Genomic DNA, 16,935 nt, shown 5'->3' on the forward strand with positions numbered 1-16,935 from the left:
GGGAATAATTGGTTCCCACATGGGAGTGGGTACAGTTCTGAGGCTGTGCACCGAGGACTGACGTTGGGGGCTCACCGACCTTGGGGGCACATCGTGTAATCTTCCCCACCACTTTGGGAGGTCGGTATTATTTTCCTCAAATTTATAAATACGGAAGCTCCAGATAAGATCTGTTAAACAACTTTCCCCAAAATCATATACAACTAGTAAATGGTAAAGTAACATGAGTGAAGGAGAATGCATTTGGTAAGGGTAAAAATAATAAAATATGCAAATATATTTTCAAGAAGTCAGCTAAGCACAGGACTTTCAATCCAAGCACAGTTAATGTTTAAAAATTAGAAAATGTACACCATCTTCAAACATTCAAACATTTAGAAGCCAAATTTAAAATTCTCTGCAGTGTTTTGTTTACAAAGCCTTGCTTCACATGGCAGACTGATTCTGTGCCTCCCTTTCTAATGGGGCCAGATGCTTTCAAGTCTGGCTGACAGAAAAAGCTAATAAGTAATATTAATGATATGTAGCACCAGATGGCTCACAGTGCAGGTGAAAAACCAACAATCAATTCATTCTTTGGCAAGTTGAGATAAAATTATGAAATGTTTTATGAAATCGAACCCTTAATAGAGTAAAATTTACCAGATTGCTATTAGGACTACAGAAGCACTACAGTGTCCAAGTATGTTTCTATGATGCATGAATAAAACATGTTTTATTGATACACATGATACACATGTAGGTATCAATTGGAAGCTGATTCTTACATTGAAATAAAATTCAATCCTGGCCGGGCGTGGCTCAGCGGTTGAGCGTTGACCTAGGATCCAGGCGATTGGGGTTCAATTCCCAGTCAGGGCACATGCCCAGGTTGTGGGTTCGATCAATGACTCTCTCATCATTGATGTTTCTATCTCTCTCTCTCCCTCGCCTTTCCTCTCTCTGAAATCAATAAAGATATATTAAAAAAAAAAAAAAAATCATTAAAATTCAAGACCGAGAGGGCTAAAATTTAGACAAATTTTGAGACTGAATTTGTCCATAGCTGCCTGCTTTCCCCTTTCAAATGTCCCTGCACAAATGCTCCAAGGTTTTGTAGACTGGCTGAATTCATCAGAGATTAACTACACGTGCTTTAAAAGAATCTACCAACTGCCACTCCAGCCCGACAGCTTTGTGCTTCATCATGTTCCAGCTCAGATGTTCCCAACCAGGCTATTGCTTGCCTCTCTGCCTCTCCCAAACCTTAGTCCTTTCTAGCTGCAACCCACCGGGCACTCATCACTTGTCTCTCTTGCAATTACCTGCACCATTCTGCCTAGTTCTGCCTGTGCCCACCTTCAAAGCCATGCTCAGCATCCGCCTGTGCTCTGAGCACCTCCTCAACCCACCCATCTACATACTGGCACTCACTCGGATTTCTTTTTGTGAAGCGTTTGCTGTTATCTCCTTTCCCTTGTGGCCTATTTGTTTCCTTTCTAAATACATAAAGGCCCGTGTCCTCTTCTTCCTTTATGTGGAAGAGACCATGGGGTTTGACACTGTACTAGAAATTCTAGCCAGGGTTTAGGCAAGAAACTGTTCTAAAACTAGATTGGGGTGAATATACCCAAAACATTGAACTGACACTTAAAGTGGATATATTATATGGTATGAATTACATCTCAAGAACATTGTTTAAAAAAGATATTAAATAAGGCTTTCATAAAATTTTTATTTTAAACACATTTAGAAATCCCTAGTCACTGAGAAAGACCAGGCTGTTTTCCCATCACCGTAATTAAGAAACAAGTATAATTGACTTGCTTATTAAATCATTTAGGAAAAGGCAGATCTAAAACCCACTGCCTTCACACCCTATTTTTTAATGTCTCCTATATCTCGCTCCTGCTATATAATTCAGAAGTACTACATTATAGACCTTGAGCATTTGGAATGCTCTATAACACTGAAGTTTATTAATGGTGAAGAAAAGTGCTAGATAATCTGATATCAAAACACTAGCAAACCCTCTTTGGTCCATCAAGTTCCTAGACTTAGAGATGAAGATGTTGCAGGTCGAATGTCTCCTCTCAAGAAGGCTCCCTTCTTAAACATTTTTCCCTACCAGGCACTCTTCCAGCCTTGGCAGGAAATTTCCTATTTGAAAAAACATGCCACTCCAGAATTGAGCAGCTCTGCTTTGTTAGAACATCATTACATACCACTGGAATTTATCTTTTGTAAGCTTGCCTGATTAGCCCAAATTTGCCTTATGGAATAACACAGAAAAATAGATTTATTCCTTTCTAAGACTTCCTTCAAATGATTAAACTTACTATTTAGGAAATTCTTATTAAGTACCTACTACGTGTAGAAAAAAGCATTGTGGGAAATTTTAATATTAATAAGACAAACTGGTCCTCTGGAGGATGTTATAGTCTAATCCTAAGAAGACAGGTTCATATACTGCTTATTATCTTATATATATAAATACATGAAAAGGATACATAAGCATCAGATTTGGGTTAGAATTCCAGCCTTAAGTCTTACTAGCTACGATCTTAAGGAAACTACTTAACCTCTTTAAGTCACCAATCATCAGAAATGCAAATTAAAACCACATGAACTATCACCTCTCACCTGTCAGAATGGCTATCATCAATAAATCAATAAACAAGCATTGGCTAGAATGTGGGGAAGAAGGAACCCTTGTGCACTGTTGGTGGGAGTAAAGGATTCCTACAGCCACTGTGAAGCAGTGTGGAGGGTCCTCATATAATTAAGGACAGAACTCCCTTGTGGCCCAGTGATTCGACTTCTGGTTATATATCAAAGACACACAACACACTGATCCAAGGGGATTTGTGCACCCCTATGTTCACTGCAGCATTATTTGCACTGGTCAGAATATGGAGGCAACCCAAGTGCCCATCAACAGACAAATGAATGGAGAAGTGGTGGTACATATATACAATGGAATATTACTCGGCCATAAAAAATGAATGAACTCTTACCATTTGTGACAACATGAATGAAACTGGAGGGTACTGTGCTGGGTGCGGTGCATCGGACAAGGAAAGACAAATACTATGTGATTTTGCTTATCTGTGGAATCTAAAGAATAAACGAAAAAACAAAATAGAAAAAGACTCATAGATGCAGAAAAATTGATAGTTGCTAGATAGGATGGGGGCTTGGGGGCTGGGTGAAAAAGGTAAAGGGATTAAGAAGTACAAATTGGTAGTTATGGAATAGTCCTGGGGATGTAAAGTACAGCGTACAGAATATAGTCAATAATATTGTAATAGCTATGCATGGTGCCAGGTGGGTATTTGAAGTATGATGGGGGAGGGAAATCACTTTGTAAATATATATCTATCTAACCACTATGCTGTATTCCTGAAGCTAATATAAAATAATATTGAATGTCAATTATAAGTGAAAAATAAAATTTTAAATTAATTTTTTAAAGAGTGCATTCTGTGAACCTGCATGGACTCACTCTCTTTTTACTGTAGTAACAGACACTACCATCCATTTCTCCTAAAGAACTGACATGTGTGATGCTGAAAGAAACTAGAAGTACATGGTCTGGCCTCCCCAGCCTCAAAAATTAGCAGGTGAACTAAGCTGTCCAACAAGATTAGACCACACTCCTGGAATGAATAGTTCATCTGAGATGGGCTTGGGATTCAAGCAGGGCCAATCAGAGCCTTTTCTGAAACTTTGGTCTGTGCTCCTACAAGCAAAAGCTGTGAGGATAAGTGGCTTTCACAGGAAAGAGCCTGCCTGAGAAGGATATCAAATGAGCCAAGAATATCAGTGAGAAAAGCAAGAGAAAGTCTTGACAAAATCATTTACTCTGTACTGACTTCTCCGTCTCATGAGTCAAGAGACTCCTGCCCGCCTCCCCACACCCCAATTCTGAAAAATATATTAGAAAGACAGCAAGCAGACAGCTTGGGGGGGGCGGGGGGGGGGCGGGGTGAAGAGATTGAGCAAAAAAAAAGATTTAAAAAAGAGAAAACTCATGGACATCAATAACAGTGTGATGTGATTGGAGGGGAGGGTGGAAGAGAGTATAGAGAGCATAAATGATGATGATGATGGAAAAAATAAAATAAATTTTAAAAAATAAAAAGACAAAATTCTTATCCAGATTAACAACTGTCCAAAAAAAAAAAAAAATTAAGGCTGATTTCCACAAAAAAATAAATACATAAAATCACCTTAAAAAAAAGAAAAAGAAAAAAAATGGTTAACAGAATTTTATAATTATCCCCAAGTGCAGAAACAAAGCTGACACCTAGTGCTGCCACCGTTACAAGGAAACATGTGCATTACATGCCACACCTGGGGCAAAAAAAACATCGTATTTTACCCTGAGATAAAACAGACCAAAACTAGGTCACTTTGTTTAGTTGTAGCACCCAAAATAAATAAAACTTTTCGCCTTTTCTATAAGTCGCTGACTCCCGAACAAATATCTTGCTAACATTAAAAGATGCCTCCTCTTGATGAATACTTGCCCATTACCATCAATCAACATTCTTTTGAGCTCAAATCTCAAGCACTGAATCTGTGCATGTGTTTGTATACAGCCATATGGATGTACCTCAAGGTATGTAAAAAGCAAGCTCTAAGCAATTCTTTGAAAACAAAGCATACACAAAAAGTTAGCCCACCTCTATGAAACCACGCCAGTTCTAGCACTAGCCTGTGACATTATTTGCATCTAAAGCAACTTCCTACCCATAGCCACAACCATATCCCTGTAGTTCTTCAGACTCACCACGTCCCTCCCACATCGGGTCCTCCCCATCCTGCTCCCTCTTCCAGAAATGCTCTCTCCTTGCTCTTGCCTAGGTTTTATACAGCTCTGAAGCCTCCCCAGACTAAGTCAGATCCCCATAAAACTCAGACTTCTCTGCTCCAGCACTAATCACAGTTGGAAATAATAATTCTTTTTTTTTTTTTTTTGATTGACTATCTTTTCCTATAAAGCCTAGACCAGTGGTCCTTATATTGCTGAGCTCCTAGACCAGTAGAATCACAATTATTTGGGAACTCCTTAGAAATGTAAATTCTCAGACCCAGCCCTAGATCTACTGAAGTAGAATATTTGAGACAGAAACCTCTAGGTGACTAAATTTTGAGGACAACTGCTCTACTCTGTGCAGACATTTATGTTTTTCTCTGCCTATGCTAAGCTCTGCCCTCACCACCCAGCACATTGCATATAACCAGCGCTCAGTAAAATCACTGAGTAAGTGAAATAATGAGTAGGCATTCCACATTTTTCATTATGTTGATGAGAGTCTCTCAATCAGGATTAGAATACTTCCAGTTTACAGTTAAGATTTTCCAGGAAAACGATCCTTATAGGAAGGAAGCAATCAAATATCTAAGCTTCAAGATGAACACAGAAACTCGTAACATTTCTGTGTCATATAAATTATAATGTTCAAAGTCTGTATATCACAACAGCCCCTTCCCTGGATGATCCTTTCTAAGCTAGGGGAAAATAAGATCAAAGAGAGTATGACTGAACAAAAAGAGCCAAAACACAGTCCTTGAACAACCTGGGAAACATCACTAAACCACCAGCAAATCACCAGGGTATTTCAAACAGGAATAAAACACTGTATTACCCTGGCCAGGTGGCTCACTTGATTGGCGCATCCTCCCATACACTAAAAGGTTGCAGGGTCAATTCTGGTCAGGGCATATACCTAGGCTGTGGGTTCTGTCCCCAGTGGGGGCACATATGGGAGGCAACTGGTGAATGTTTCCCTCTCTCTCTCAAATCAATAAACATATCCTTGAGTGAGGATTTAAAAAAAAAAAAAAAAAAAAGAGCAAAATACTTTTAAATAAGGTGAAGCCAGAAAAAAATGAAAATGTTGCAGCCAACAAAATCAGAAAACATTCAAATTCACATGCTAATCTTTTCACTATATGTTATTGAATTAAGTTTCCATTGCTTCTGTTTATTACTTAAGCTAGAAACATTTTTCTTGAAGTAAGTCACAAATGACTTTTTAAAGGATCACTGAGTTTATGGAATGCTAGTCCATTGTTTTGTTCTATACTGAGAACATGTCCAGATCAACAGAAAAACATGATTCGTGTATATGTGTACACAGCACACCTGTGGGTGAACACATGGGCACATATATGAGTGTATATGTATAAGTATGTGACTGTGTGTGTATTCTGTGCATTCTACACTTAATATATGGCCTTACTTCCTTTAAGCCTAGGTCAAGTAGATTTTGTCACATCACTCATTGACATAATATATGACTTCTGAATATTTTTATTGTAGAGAAAAACAAGATTCATTTGTATTTTAGATCTCACTCATTTAAGCTTCAGTAATGCTGAACTAATGATTATTATATAGAATAAACTAAATTTAATTGGCTTTACTTATTAATAAGGCAAGTTTAACTAAGAAAAGCTTAACGAAAGAAACATTATTCTGAATTACTTTCAACCCACTTTAGTGGCTCTCTCTATGTATTTTCTAAATAAAAGTCTTTCTTTCTTGGCCATCAGTGTAGGGCCATCAAGATCTTATTTCATAACTCCTTGTCATCTAAGAGCTGTTCATTTGAATTACTGTTCTTATTAAAATAATAGAAGTACCTCTAATCACTGAAATTTCCTACCAATTTAAACTGGCCTTCCTTCAAATTATTCCAAGTTAGTAAGCATTTGCTCTACTGTAAATACTAGAATGGACTTGGTCTTAAGAATTCAAAAGTAAATTCCTTAAAAAAAAAACTTAAGGACTAAAGGTAAGAACAATAACCATATAAGTATAAAAGTTATAGATTAGGACCTCAAGATTAAAAAATTAAGAAAATAAAGCAATCCTGACATCTACGTGTATTTTCCAAACTAGGTCAAGAAATTAAATGTCATGATTTAGAAGATGCAAACATACAGAAAGAATGCTGCATCGTAGCCACTTTCATCTCCACTTCTCCTACTGAATAGGCTAGTATAGGCGGGCACTTTTTAATTAAGAGAATGGCAGGTCAGCTGCAGGGTTCCTGTGTGCATTTTTCCTCTGGCTCCTTGTCGTTTATATGGTAATTACTTTGCATTTTCTAAATGCAATTACACAGTAATCTGCGAGGACTAAATTAGCCAATGGCTGCCCGGCTTTTTGATTGACAAAACCTACTGAGAAACCAAATAATTAAAGAGAAGTTACAGGATACAACAGGTCCCCAAATAAAGTTGTTTCATTCAACATCCTTTGTGGTTTCATTATAACACTGTTGACATACTACAGGAGCTTAACTCTGGTTTTTATCAATTAGCCTAGAGTAAAACTGGTTTTGTTATACAGCAATTCACTTCAAGTCTCAAAACCTATCATAATGTTAAGTAAGGACTTACTGTATTTCCATCCTGTGGTCACAGGACACATTTTAAGGATGTGCTTCTCCTGATATTATTATTTCAAAGCATATAACTATTAAAAATAGCAGTAATTTATTGAGCACTCAATGTGTGCCAGGCACTGTGCCTAAGATCCTTGCATTGACTATCTCATATTCTCATAGCAGTCTTATGAAACAAGTCCAGATATTATCCCTAATTCGCTAATGAAAAAACTGAGACTTAGAGACAGCAAATAACTTGCCCACAGCACTAATTAGTGGATTGGAAAATCAAAGCCAGGAAGGCGGGCTTCAGAATATCAATTATTAAATTTCCTCTGTACGACTTTACAGACATATGTTATAAATCAGCTCATTCACCTCTCTCATCAACAAACTAGAGTCTGCTCAAATTGGGAAGACAGCTGAATAAATATGAAATGGAATTCACCGAACACCACCAATACCTTTCCATCTTCATCACATGGAGTGTGGATCTGAAAATAGTCTTTTGTGGTACAGGGAGGGCGCTCCATACACTCACTGGATCCTTCCTCTACAACACAAAAATGCATCTCAGAAATGAGTCAATTCCTTTGTGACTGTAAGAAAGGGCAAAAACCAAACCAAAACCAAAAAAAGACAACTAAAAAGAAAAAATAACCTTAGCAGGGGAATTTAGGTAGAACTAGCTAGGCCTAAAGAAGATAAAGGCTTACATTTTTATTTTCACTAGCGCAGTGTTTCCATGACACATCTGGGACATATCATAGTTTTCCCAAGAAGACATTAGATTTATTCTATTATCATTAAAATTGTAAGTTTGGAGCAAATTAAAAGTTTCTAAATATATCTCTATGTCCACAAATCATCTAAAAATACAACAGAAATTTAGATCAGTATAAACACATCTAAAACAGTTACCTGTGGGGTATAAAGCTGAAAACATTACAGAGAAAAGGAAAAGTCATGCAGAATGGGATAAAAGAAGTAAATTTTATCCGTGTAATGCTGATTCACTTCAGCACTTTGGTGTCTGGTCCACTGTTCCTGTCCCACTTATGTGTGACTTCTGGCTTAGGACGATATACTCGACAAATGTAAATTTTAAAAGGAAAGGACAAACAGTATAACTGGCAAAGATTAGACCTACCTGAAAATTGGGAGTCCTCTGCACACTTTATGCATTCCTTGGCTCCTTTCTCAGAGTAGGTGTTTCTGGGACACACCTGACAGTTGAACGAACCTGGCTTGTTGCTGAAGGTGCCTGGCTTGCACGGGAAGCACTCTGATGTGTAAGCCACTCCTGTGGGGTAATGACAGACAGAGTGTGGGAGGGACGACCCAGCAGCAATAACAAACCAGAGCCTTCTTGCAGCTTCTACCAGAAGTGAGAGAGAATTACTGACAGTAAGCTCAGCCTAAATCCTTTATCTCATTAATTCAACACCAAGAAAGTGTTTGCTACATGCAAGGAACTGGGATAGATACCGAATCAAACACAGTAAGCAGAGCAAACACTTAAGCAAGAGATTGACATTTGTTGGAGGTATAGTAAATGCATAAACTCAGTTGTCAAAAGACAACTCCACAAACGCAGAAGTGGGATGAACTCTAAGGTCGCTTCCAATTCTATAAGCTACCATTCCCTGATCTCTGCGGCTACCTGTTTGTTCCCAGTTTATCTGCTGTTTGCTAAGTCACAAGCGAGACGGACCCCAGAAAGGGCTTTTCTTCTGGTTTGTAATTCCAGCCTTTGCCAGCAGGTGTCCCTAAGACTAATGAGTTAGCATCACAGGAACAAGTATACTTCAAAAATATTAAAACACAAGCCAAACTTTGCCAAGCCAGTGTTGCTCAGTGGTTAATCATCGACCGATGAACCAGGAGGTCACGGTTCAATCAGGGCACATGCCCAGGTTGCGGGCTCGATCCCCAGTAGGGGGTGTGCAGGAGGCGGCCGATCAATGATTCTCTCTCATCATTGATGTTTCTATCTCTCTCTCCCATCCTTGCTCTGTAATCAATAAAAACATAAAACACACACACACACAAGCCAAACTTTAATAAAGGATTATAACTAGCCCTGAGAATGAACCAGGCCAGGCTTTACTGACCACTCTCCTGGGCCACAAAGGCCCAGCTGGTTCAGAAGAAACACAAGAGGTTTGGGAGACAGTCAGGTGGAGATGTTTATTTTACTGTTATTTTTATGGATATAGCAGTGGCCTGAGTAAGCTCAATGACTGACAATAGACATTTCTCAAATGTATGATAGGCTCTTATTAACAGAGACATTTTTCTTTTATTTAAAGATGCCTAAAACTGCCATCATGTTTATTTTTTCACACAGATTAAATAATTCAGTTTAAGGGTACAAAAAACAAAAACAAACAAAAAGCAGTCAACTTGCCAGGAATAAAACCAGGACCTCTAGACCTGTATGATACCAAGCACATTAATTCCTGTTCCATAAACCCTTAAGCCATAAGCCAGCCAAACCAACAATTCAATCAATATTTTAACTAAATATAAAATATGATAGGTGATTACTAAAACAGACTGCTGTGAAATACCTTCAATTGTGATATTTTTTACCAACACTGGCTTGACTGCCTTAGAACCCATAAGGATGCCTGTAGTTCTCCAGTATAATATGTTTGTGCCGGATTTTAGCATTACCTGTAAAGAAAAACGCAGGACACTCATGTCAGAAAAGCCATGTTACATCCAACCATACCTGAAAGCTAATCTCTCATACATTTTTCTTTGCATTATAATGAGACACCATTAATTTGGAATCCACAAATTTGTCTACTGTTAATTCAGATCTAAGCTCTGCTGAAGTTCAAATTTTCTTAAAAGAAATGAAAATTAAAAAATTACTTTGCCAATCCAAAAATATATAGTAATAAAGAAGAAAAAGAAAATTCGTCAAGTCTAAAGAAAAAGGTACAATTATTTTGAAACCATTCGTGTGAAGGCTTGGTTTATATTTAAGAGATTCATTTTAGAGAGTGAAAGGCACTCAACCCAATTACATATTTATTGGATGCCACTATTCATTAGACTTTGAGCTCTGAGAACAAAAAGGCAACAGAATGAGTTTGCTTCTTTTTGAACTTATTTAATAAACAATACTGCAACAGCAACAAGAGAAAATAGGATTGTTCTTATAGAATAACCTAATTTAAGTCTGTAACTCTAGAACTTAAATAATACTATATCTATTCAAGTAAATAAATTCAAGCTGTATAAACTTAAAACATATCCAACCACTTCTCTTGCCTGAGATTCAGAGAAGCTACGCATTAAGCACTTTTGTCTTGTATGAAGTCTTTATAAGTAAAGAAAGCATATTTCTTGTCAAGGGTTAGAAATATTCAAAGTCCAGCAGATTGAATGCTTAGGCAAAGAGATCTTAAGTGGTAGGAATGTCACTTCCAGGCATAGAGATCAAAAAATACTCGGGAAGGTACACTGTATTAATCACTCCAAGATGGAGCACCTGGATGGTCACTTACTGAAATAGAGCTCAATCTACATTGCGGGCACCGCATAGGCCCTTCCCATGTATCACCTCATTTAACCCTATAGTGGTCTTACTTCTTACATGAAAAAAACAAACTCAAAGAGATTAAGCCAGGTGCCTAAAGAAACACAGCTACTGTAAGGCAGAATTTTATTTTAAATACATGTGTCACCCAAAAGGCATAGTCCTCAAATAATAGCAGATGCACTGACTGTGTTACCTGATATTTGCCTTCGGGCATTTACAGTTACTGTGTGGAGAATTAGGCAGTTACTTTACTCAATGGGAAGGCATTTTTCAAAGGGCATAAAACTTTGACCAATTGGTCAAATAGATAGATAGGAAGTAGGTTCCAAATATGGTTAAATTTTGTGGTAATCAGAGCTACCTAACAATAGAGTCAACACAGTGCCCAACAAGACAAACTTGAAAAATCACCTATTGGGGAGACTGCAGAGAAAGCTGGATGAAAGGAACTCAAGGATCCTTCCAATGCCAAGAGCCATGGATTCTCCCCCATGTTACAGGCACATCTGTAAGCTTACATTCGCAGAGGTTTTGTATATTAGTTTGATTAGCCTTATTTCTTGTTAATGTTCCCTTTGAAAAGGAGGAATGTTGGAGTATGATGGGGAAGAGAAAGGAAAGAGCCTACGGATAAAGAGAAAGGTCAGGAAAAATACCTAGAAAGAAACTGAGTCCATGAAACCTCATCTCTAACTGCAAATTGTCTAAATTAATAAACAATTTTGAAATCTTTTCTCTTTTAAAATAAACTTTTAAGAAAGGCTGGAAAAGGGAAGGAGAAGCGTGGGGTTGTTGGTAGGACAGAAGAACAAAGGGAGGCTTACAGAATGAGAGCCCCATTCTCCATTGTCTGTGAGTCGGACCCACTTGTCCATGGTGGTATCCATCTCCTGGCACTGATCGTTTTGAATCTGTGGAATAAACACAACAGCCCCAGTATATCTTCTTGAATAATGGTTTTAATTAAACGTGTTACCCAGCACAGGACAGGCTGTAAGAACTTCTTTCAATACATACATTAAACAATGTCCATGAATAATTCTCAAGTAAACACATCAAGACCTCTGAAGCCTAAGTGACAACTGCATATGAGTGAGTAGTTCTTGGTAAGCCATTGTCATTAACTTAAAAGGCTAGCTTGCTAAGAAGTAGTGAGGGGAGTGGAGAAGGGAAAGGAGAGAGCAGTTAATACTGAAAATTCACATAAAAAAAGTCATTGCAAAAATCTTACAAAATTGTTTTGAAAGCTTGCATTCACCATGCAGGCCCAATGGTATAAAAATACAGTTTATTTTTACAATATTTGGGGCAGTAAACTCTTAAATCAATCAATAAACAAAGTCTGCTTTGGTTTTAATTCCCCAGGACTTAATTCAAATGTATAGGTAAGTGGCTACAGTCAAAGTCCCAAATTTTTATTTGGGGTAAATGTTAATCATTTGCCACACCAATTCAAATGACTACAGCTAATATATTTAGCACCAAACACTTTGTACTTTCCAGAAAGTTCCTCCAAAAGGCCTAAGGTTTGGGACACTATTTTTCCAGGCCTATGAAGACAGAAACACCAGAAGTTAGGCCATCTTTATAGTATTGCACAACAGTCAGCAAGAGAGTAGGGTTAAAATAGGTTCTCATCACCTATTCTACTTCTACCCAAATGGCTATTTCTTTCTTTTCTAACTCATTTTGGCACTTCACACCTCCTCTTGACCAGTCTGCAAACAACAGAACATGTTCTCCATCACATAAGTTTACTAAAGACCTACTAACTAGAAAATAGGTCCTTTCGCCATCCAAATACCAGAGAATTTCCACTACTGAGGAGACTGGCTTTACCTGAATTTAAGTATCCTACTTATAAGCATAATGGTGATTTTAATGTAAGTGTTAAGCCATTCTAAAACAGATATGGACCCTGAATATACCTTTGGTGGTCAGTGTTTGGATAAGCTGACAGCCTTTTTTCAGCCAGAATCAGACATCACGTGTCATCATGACTGACATTCTAGAGATCTGAGTTCTGTTACTCATTCTGAAGGTAACTAGCAATGGTATAACCTTGGTCCAATCGCTTATTCTTTCTAGGTTTCAGTTTCACTATTTTAAAAGGGGGGTGGGGCTACATGAAAGTCCTACACAGTTCTAAAATTGAATACTTTAGCCCTGGCCAGTGTGGCTCAGTGGGTTGAGTATCATCCTATGCATCTAGAGGTCACCGGTTCTATTCCCAGTCAGGGTACATGCCTGGGTTTTGGGCTCAATCCCTGGTGGGGGGCTTGCAGGAGGCAGCTGATCTATGTTTTCCTCTCTCTCCTTCTCCCTTCTTCTCTCTCTAAAATCAATAAAAGCATTTTTAAAAAAATAAAATTAAACACTTTATTGCTTCAAAGTATGTCATGTCCACAGGTACAACTGCATCTTTCAGTTCTCAGACATTTATTTCCTTTCCACTAACCCTTAGCAGGATGACCATGAGGCATTGACCCTCTGAGTCAATAAATTGCAACCTATGAAGCTGAAATATCAATGAAAGGAGGAACATGAACTTGCCATCCCTTTCCAGTCTACAACCAGAACAAAAAGGGCATTATTTAAAGGAAGTAATGAAACATCCTGCCTCTGAAGGACCTTTTATTGACAACTCTCAAAGCACTTGCCGGGCAATGTAAAACTAAATGCTTATTCAAACAATTATATAATTACCCTGCTTCTTAACTTTAGTTTCATTTTAGTAATATTGCAAAACTGTCCCAGAAAATAGGTAATCATTCACTCTGAGAAGTGTTTTGCAAACAAAATGCAGCTTAAAAGGCAAATCTGTTTGAATGTTGCCTAACAACTCAAACTCATCAGAGGATATTAGAGCTAGGAAGGCTCCTTAAAAGGTCTTGTCACACAATCCACTTTACAAAAGGGAATGCTGAGGGCTGAAAAGTTATCTTAAATGTCCCAAAACACACAGCTAGCAATTGCAGAGATGGGACTAGAGCCAGAATCTCTTGACTTCAAATCTAAGTTCATAGTTTAATAAAAAATATCTCTTCCTACCAAACTTTTGACTTAGAAATTTCCATTATCAAGGGCAATATACATTTGTTTTAAAATTGCTAGTACACTTCCTCCTGATATCTGTGTCACAGAAACATTTTACAAGATATTCTGCCTGTTACTTGCACAACACACACTTTTTTTAGTATGAGAAGTTAATTAGAAAACATTTTCTCAAACATTTTGTCACAGCCACAAAAACATTCGCTAGATTAGCTAGTTTATATAAAATAGTTAAATAATTTTAGAGGTAACAGCCTATTCGGTTAGATTATTATTTTATTTTTTATTCTATAATGCTATTTAATCTCTTTCCAGAAGCATCGACTATCCTACCCATTAAGTCCTTTAGATTGTACAAAACTGACAGAATCAGAAACATACAGCACTTCTACTTTTGAAATTTTGCCCATGAATACAGTTAAATAATTCAAATATTTAAAATTGCAGAGAGAAACAAAACCTTTTTAAAGAAAAATTAAATTGGTGAAGGCATTTTTAACAAAACAGCATCTGTAGCTACAAAAATGACAATTTAAAATGAACCTTGGAGAAAATATTTGTCCCACAAAAAGTCTACACCAAATGGTCATCTAATCATCATAACCAAAAGTAACACAAGCCCAGTGATAATCTACAAGGCAAGAGCTCAGAGGGAAGGAAACAGTATTCACCAGAAAATAAAATATTATAGAAAAAGTAAAGCTGTCTTTTCGTACCAAAAGTTTCAGTTAACACACACAAAAACTGAGGAGGCGTAAGTGTAATGGAAACAACAGATTAAGGTAAATTTTACATGAACGTCCCTTAAAAAGTAAATTTCAGAATATAAAAGGCCTTACAAAGAACTCAAAGAAGATGTTGTTGTCGACGTACTGGTACTCAAAGAAGACATTACCCGACTTCTTAAGGTGCACGGCATAGATCAAAGATACGGTGCAGTCGTCACGATTGGACTCTATGTAATTTCCACGAGGGATCCAAGAGGAGCTGTGGAAACAAAACCAAGAGGCATTTTATGTCAGATTTCAAAAGCCTCTTCTCTTCACAAGTTATGTAACTCAGGTTCAACAGTAGTTCCATCCGCAGGGCACAGCAGGGAAGACCGGGAGCTTTTCTGGAACTCAAAAGCCAACACCATTACCGGGAAAAGGTTCATTTCTTATGGTACATGGCTTCCTAAACCTTGGTGAGATCAATTTGCTATGAAACTGCTATTTTTCACCAAAAATTTGATCACTAAAGAGACAATCACTAATTCTGCTAGTCTTGGGTGGTGGAATTATTCTGTTAAACAACATCTGAAATTTTATTTATTAACACATACATATGGCAAGGGGTGAAAGTTTCCTTGATATGAGAGAAAAATAGTCCTAGAAAAAAACCATTTAAAATGAGCGTAAATACAATATGTATCACAGTTTTATAGTATATAATGAAGTAAAAGTCTGGAATTGTTATCTAAAAAACAAGACGAAAAATTAAGACAATACACTGGTGAACGAAATTTGGGTTATACATCTAACCATAAGTTAATTCTTAGAATTAACCAATAACGTGGAGTGTTGAATTTGGGAGCAAAAAAAATTCCATCCAAACTCTATGATAGCACAACTTACAATCTTATTTTCAGATTTAACTTTTTATTTAGATAATAAGAGTAAGATTTTGGCAAATTGTTTTCTTATTTTCTAACAAAAATAATCTGTATGAAAGTCTGAGACTTCTACCTCTCAAAACTGGTACTGGATTTGCCCTTTCTCTTTAACCATCCATTAAACTAAACAAAATATATGAGACATTTTCAGGCACTGACAACAGACAGTGCAGGACTGAGATTCCTGAGAGTGGCAAAACATGAGATAAAGCCCAAATTGACCTTGGCCTCATTCCTCAGGACACTTCCCAAACCATGACACCAGGAAATGGCACACAAGCACAGCACAGTGTTATCACTGAGCTGGGGAGCAGACATAAGTGGTTGGGGCAGCTGAAAAAGCTGGAATTTATAGACATGAGAATCAGAGAAAATAGGGGCTCTAGAAATTTGTATGGAGTTTCTCTGTAGGTCCTAAGCTTGGGGCTGGAGTGTGCAGTCCTAGCAGCCACTGCAAAGCTGAGACATAACCAGAGCAGTCACTTTAATGGGAGTCATTGGAACCCCAAACCGGCCAGGGAAGAAAAACCTTGATAAACTTATTGGGCATCCACTTCAGATTCCAGAACTGACACACCTTATAGAGGCCATGCCCTAGGGCAAGTATCAGCAAACTTTTTCATAAAGGGCCAAGAGTAAATATTTTTGGCTTGCAGGCAATCTGGTCTCTCTTGGGATATTTAATTAACTCTGCCACTGTAACTCCAAAGCAGCTGTAGACAATGCATAAATAAATGAGCGCTGTTGTGTTCCAATACAACCTTATTTGCAAAACCGGGGGAGAGCTCACAGGTAAAGGTAAATAAAGATTTTATATAAACAAAAGATGAAAGAATATTTGAGTAAGCAGATCTGAAAAAATAATACAAGAAATTTTATAGGCTGAAAAAACAATGCTAGATAAACATCCAGATCTATATAAAAATGAGGGAAGGTATGGGGGGAAGAAAGGGAGGGAGGGAGAAAGATCTCTTTTAGCACAGCTAGATAAGTCCCGGCATCCTTAGCTCATGGTAAAACACTTGACTTCCTAAAAAAACCACTGTTGTCAGAAGGTAGCCAGAGGCCTAAAATTTAATAACATAACCATGTGAAAGGAAATGTCAAACAGTTAATGCAAGAGAATGGAAAGGGTTACAGACCAAAGATAAACATTTTGTTTTGTTTTTTCAAAACAATTTCACATTCCACAGAGCTAATGATCTCCTATAAGAGGTAGAAATTAAGCAATTGAGCTTTCTACTTCACGTATTTAACCCACTCTCTCCTACAGAAGATAATCAGGTATC

The 16,935-nt window shown here is 37.5% G+C and overlaps 1 protein-coding gene across 1 annotated transcript in view; it reads right to left on the minus strand.

Annotated features, from left to right (window-relative positions):
- ELAPOR2 (endosome-lysosome associated apoptosis and autophagy regulator family member 2) overlaps positions 1–16,935 on the minus strand; it is a 160,887-nt gene that overhangs the window by 50,448 nt on the left and 93,504 nt on the right. Inside the window, exons 4-8 of the mRNA XM_016218812.2 lie at positions 14,832–14,979; positions 11,763–11,849; positions 9,956–10,061; positions 8,533–8,685; positions 7,847–7,935 (exon numbers count right to left, since the gene is read on the minus strand). Coding sequence (XP_016074298.2) covers positions 7,847–7,935; positions 8,533–8,685; positions 9,956–10,061; positions 11,763–11,849; positions 14,832–14,979 — 583 coding nt within the window. The remainder of the gene's footprint in view (positions 1–7,846; positions 7,936–8,532; positions 8,686–9,955; positions 10,062–11,762; positions 11,850–14,831; positions 14,980–16,935) is intronic.

Source organism: Miniopterus natalensis, chromosome 10 (genome assembly GCF_054644295.1).
Source record: "Miniopterus natalensis isolate mMinNat1 chromosome 10, mMinNat1.hap1, whole genome shotgun sequence".
Lineage (NCBI taxonomy): Eukaryota > Metazoa > Chordata > Mammalia > Chiroptera > Miniopteridae > Miniopterus > Miniopterus natalensis.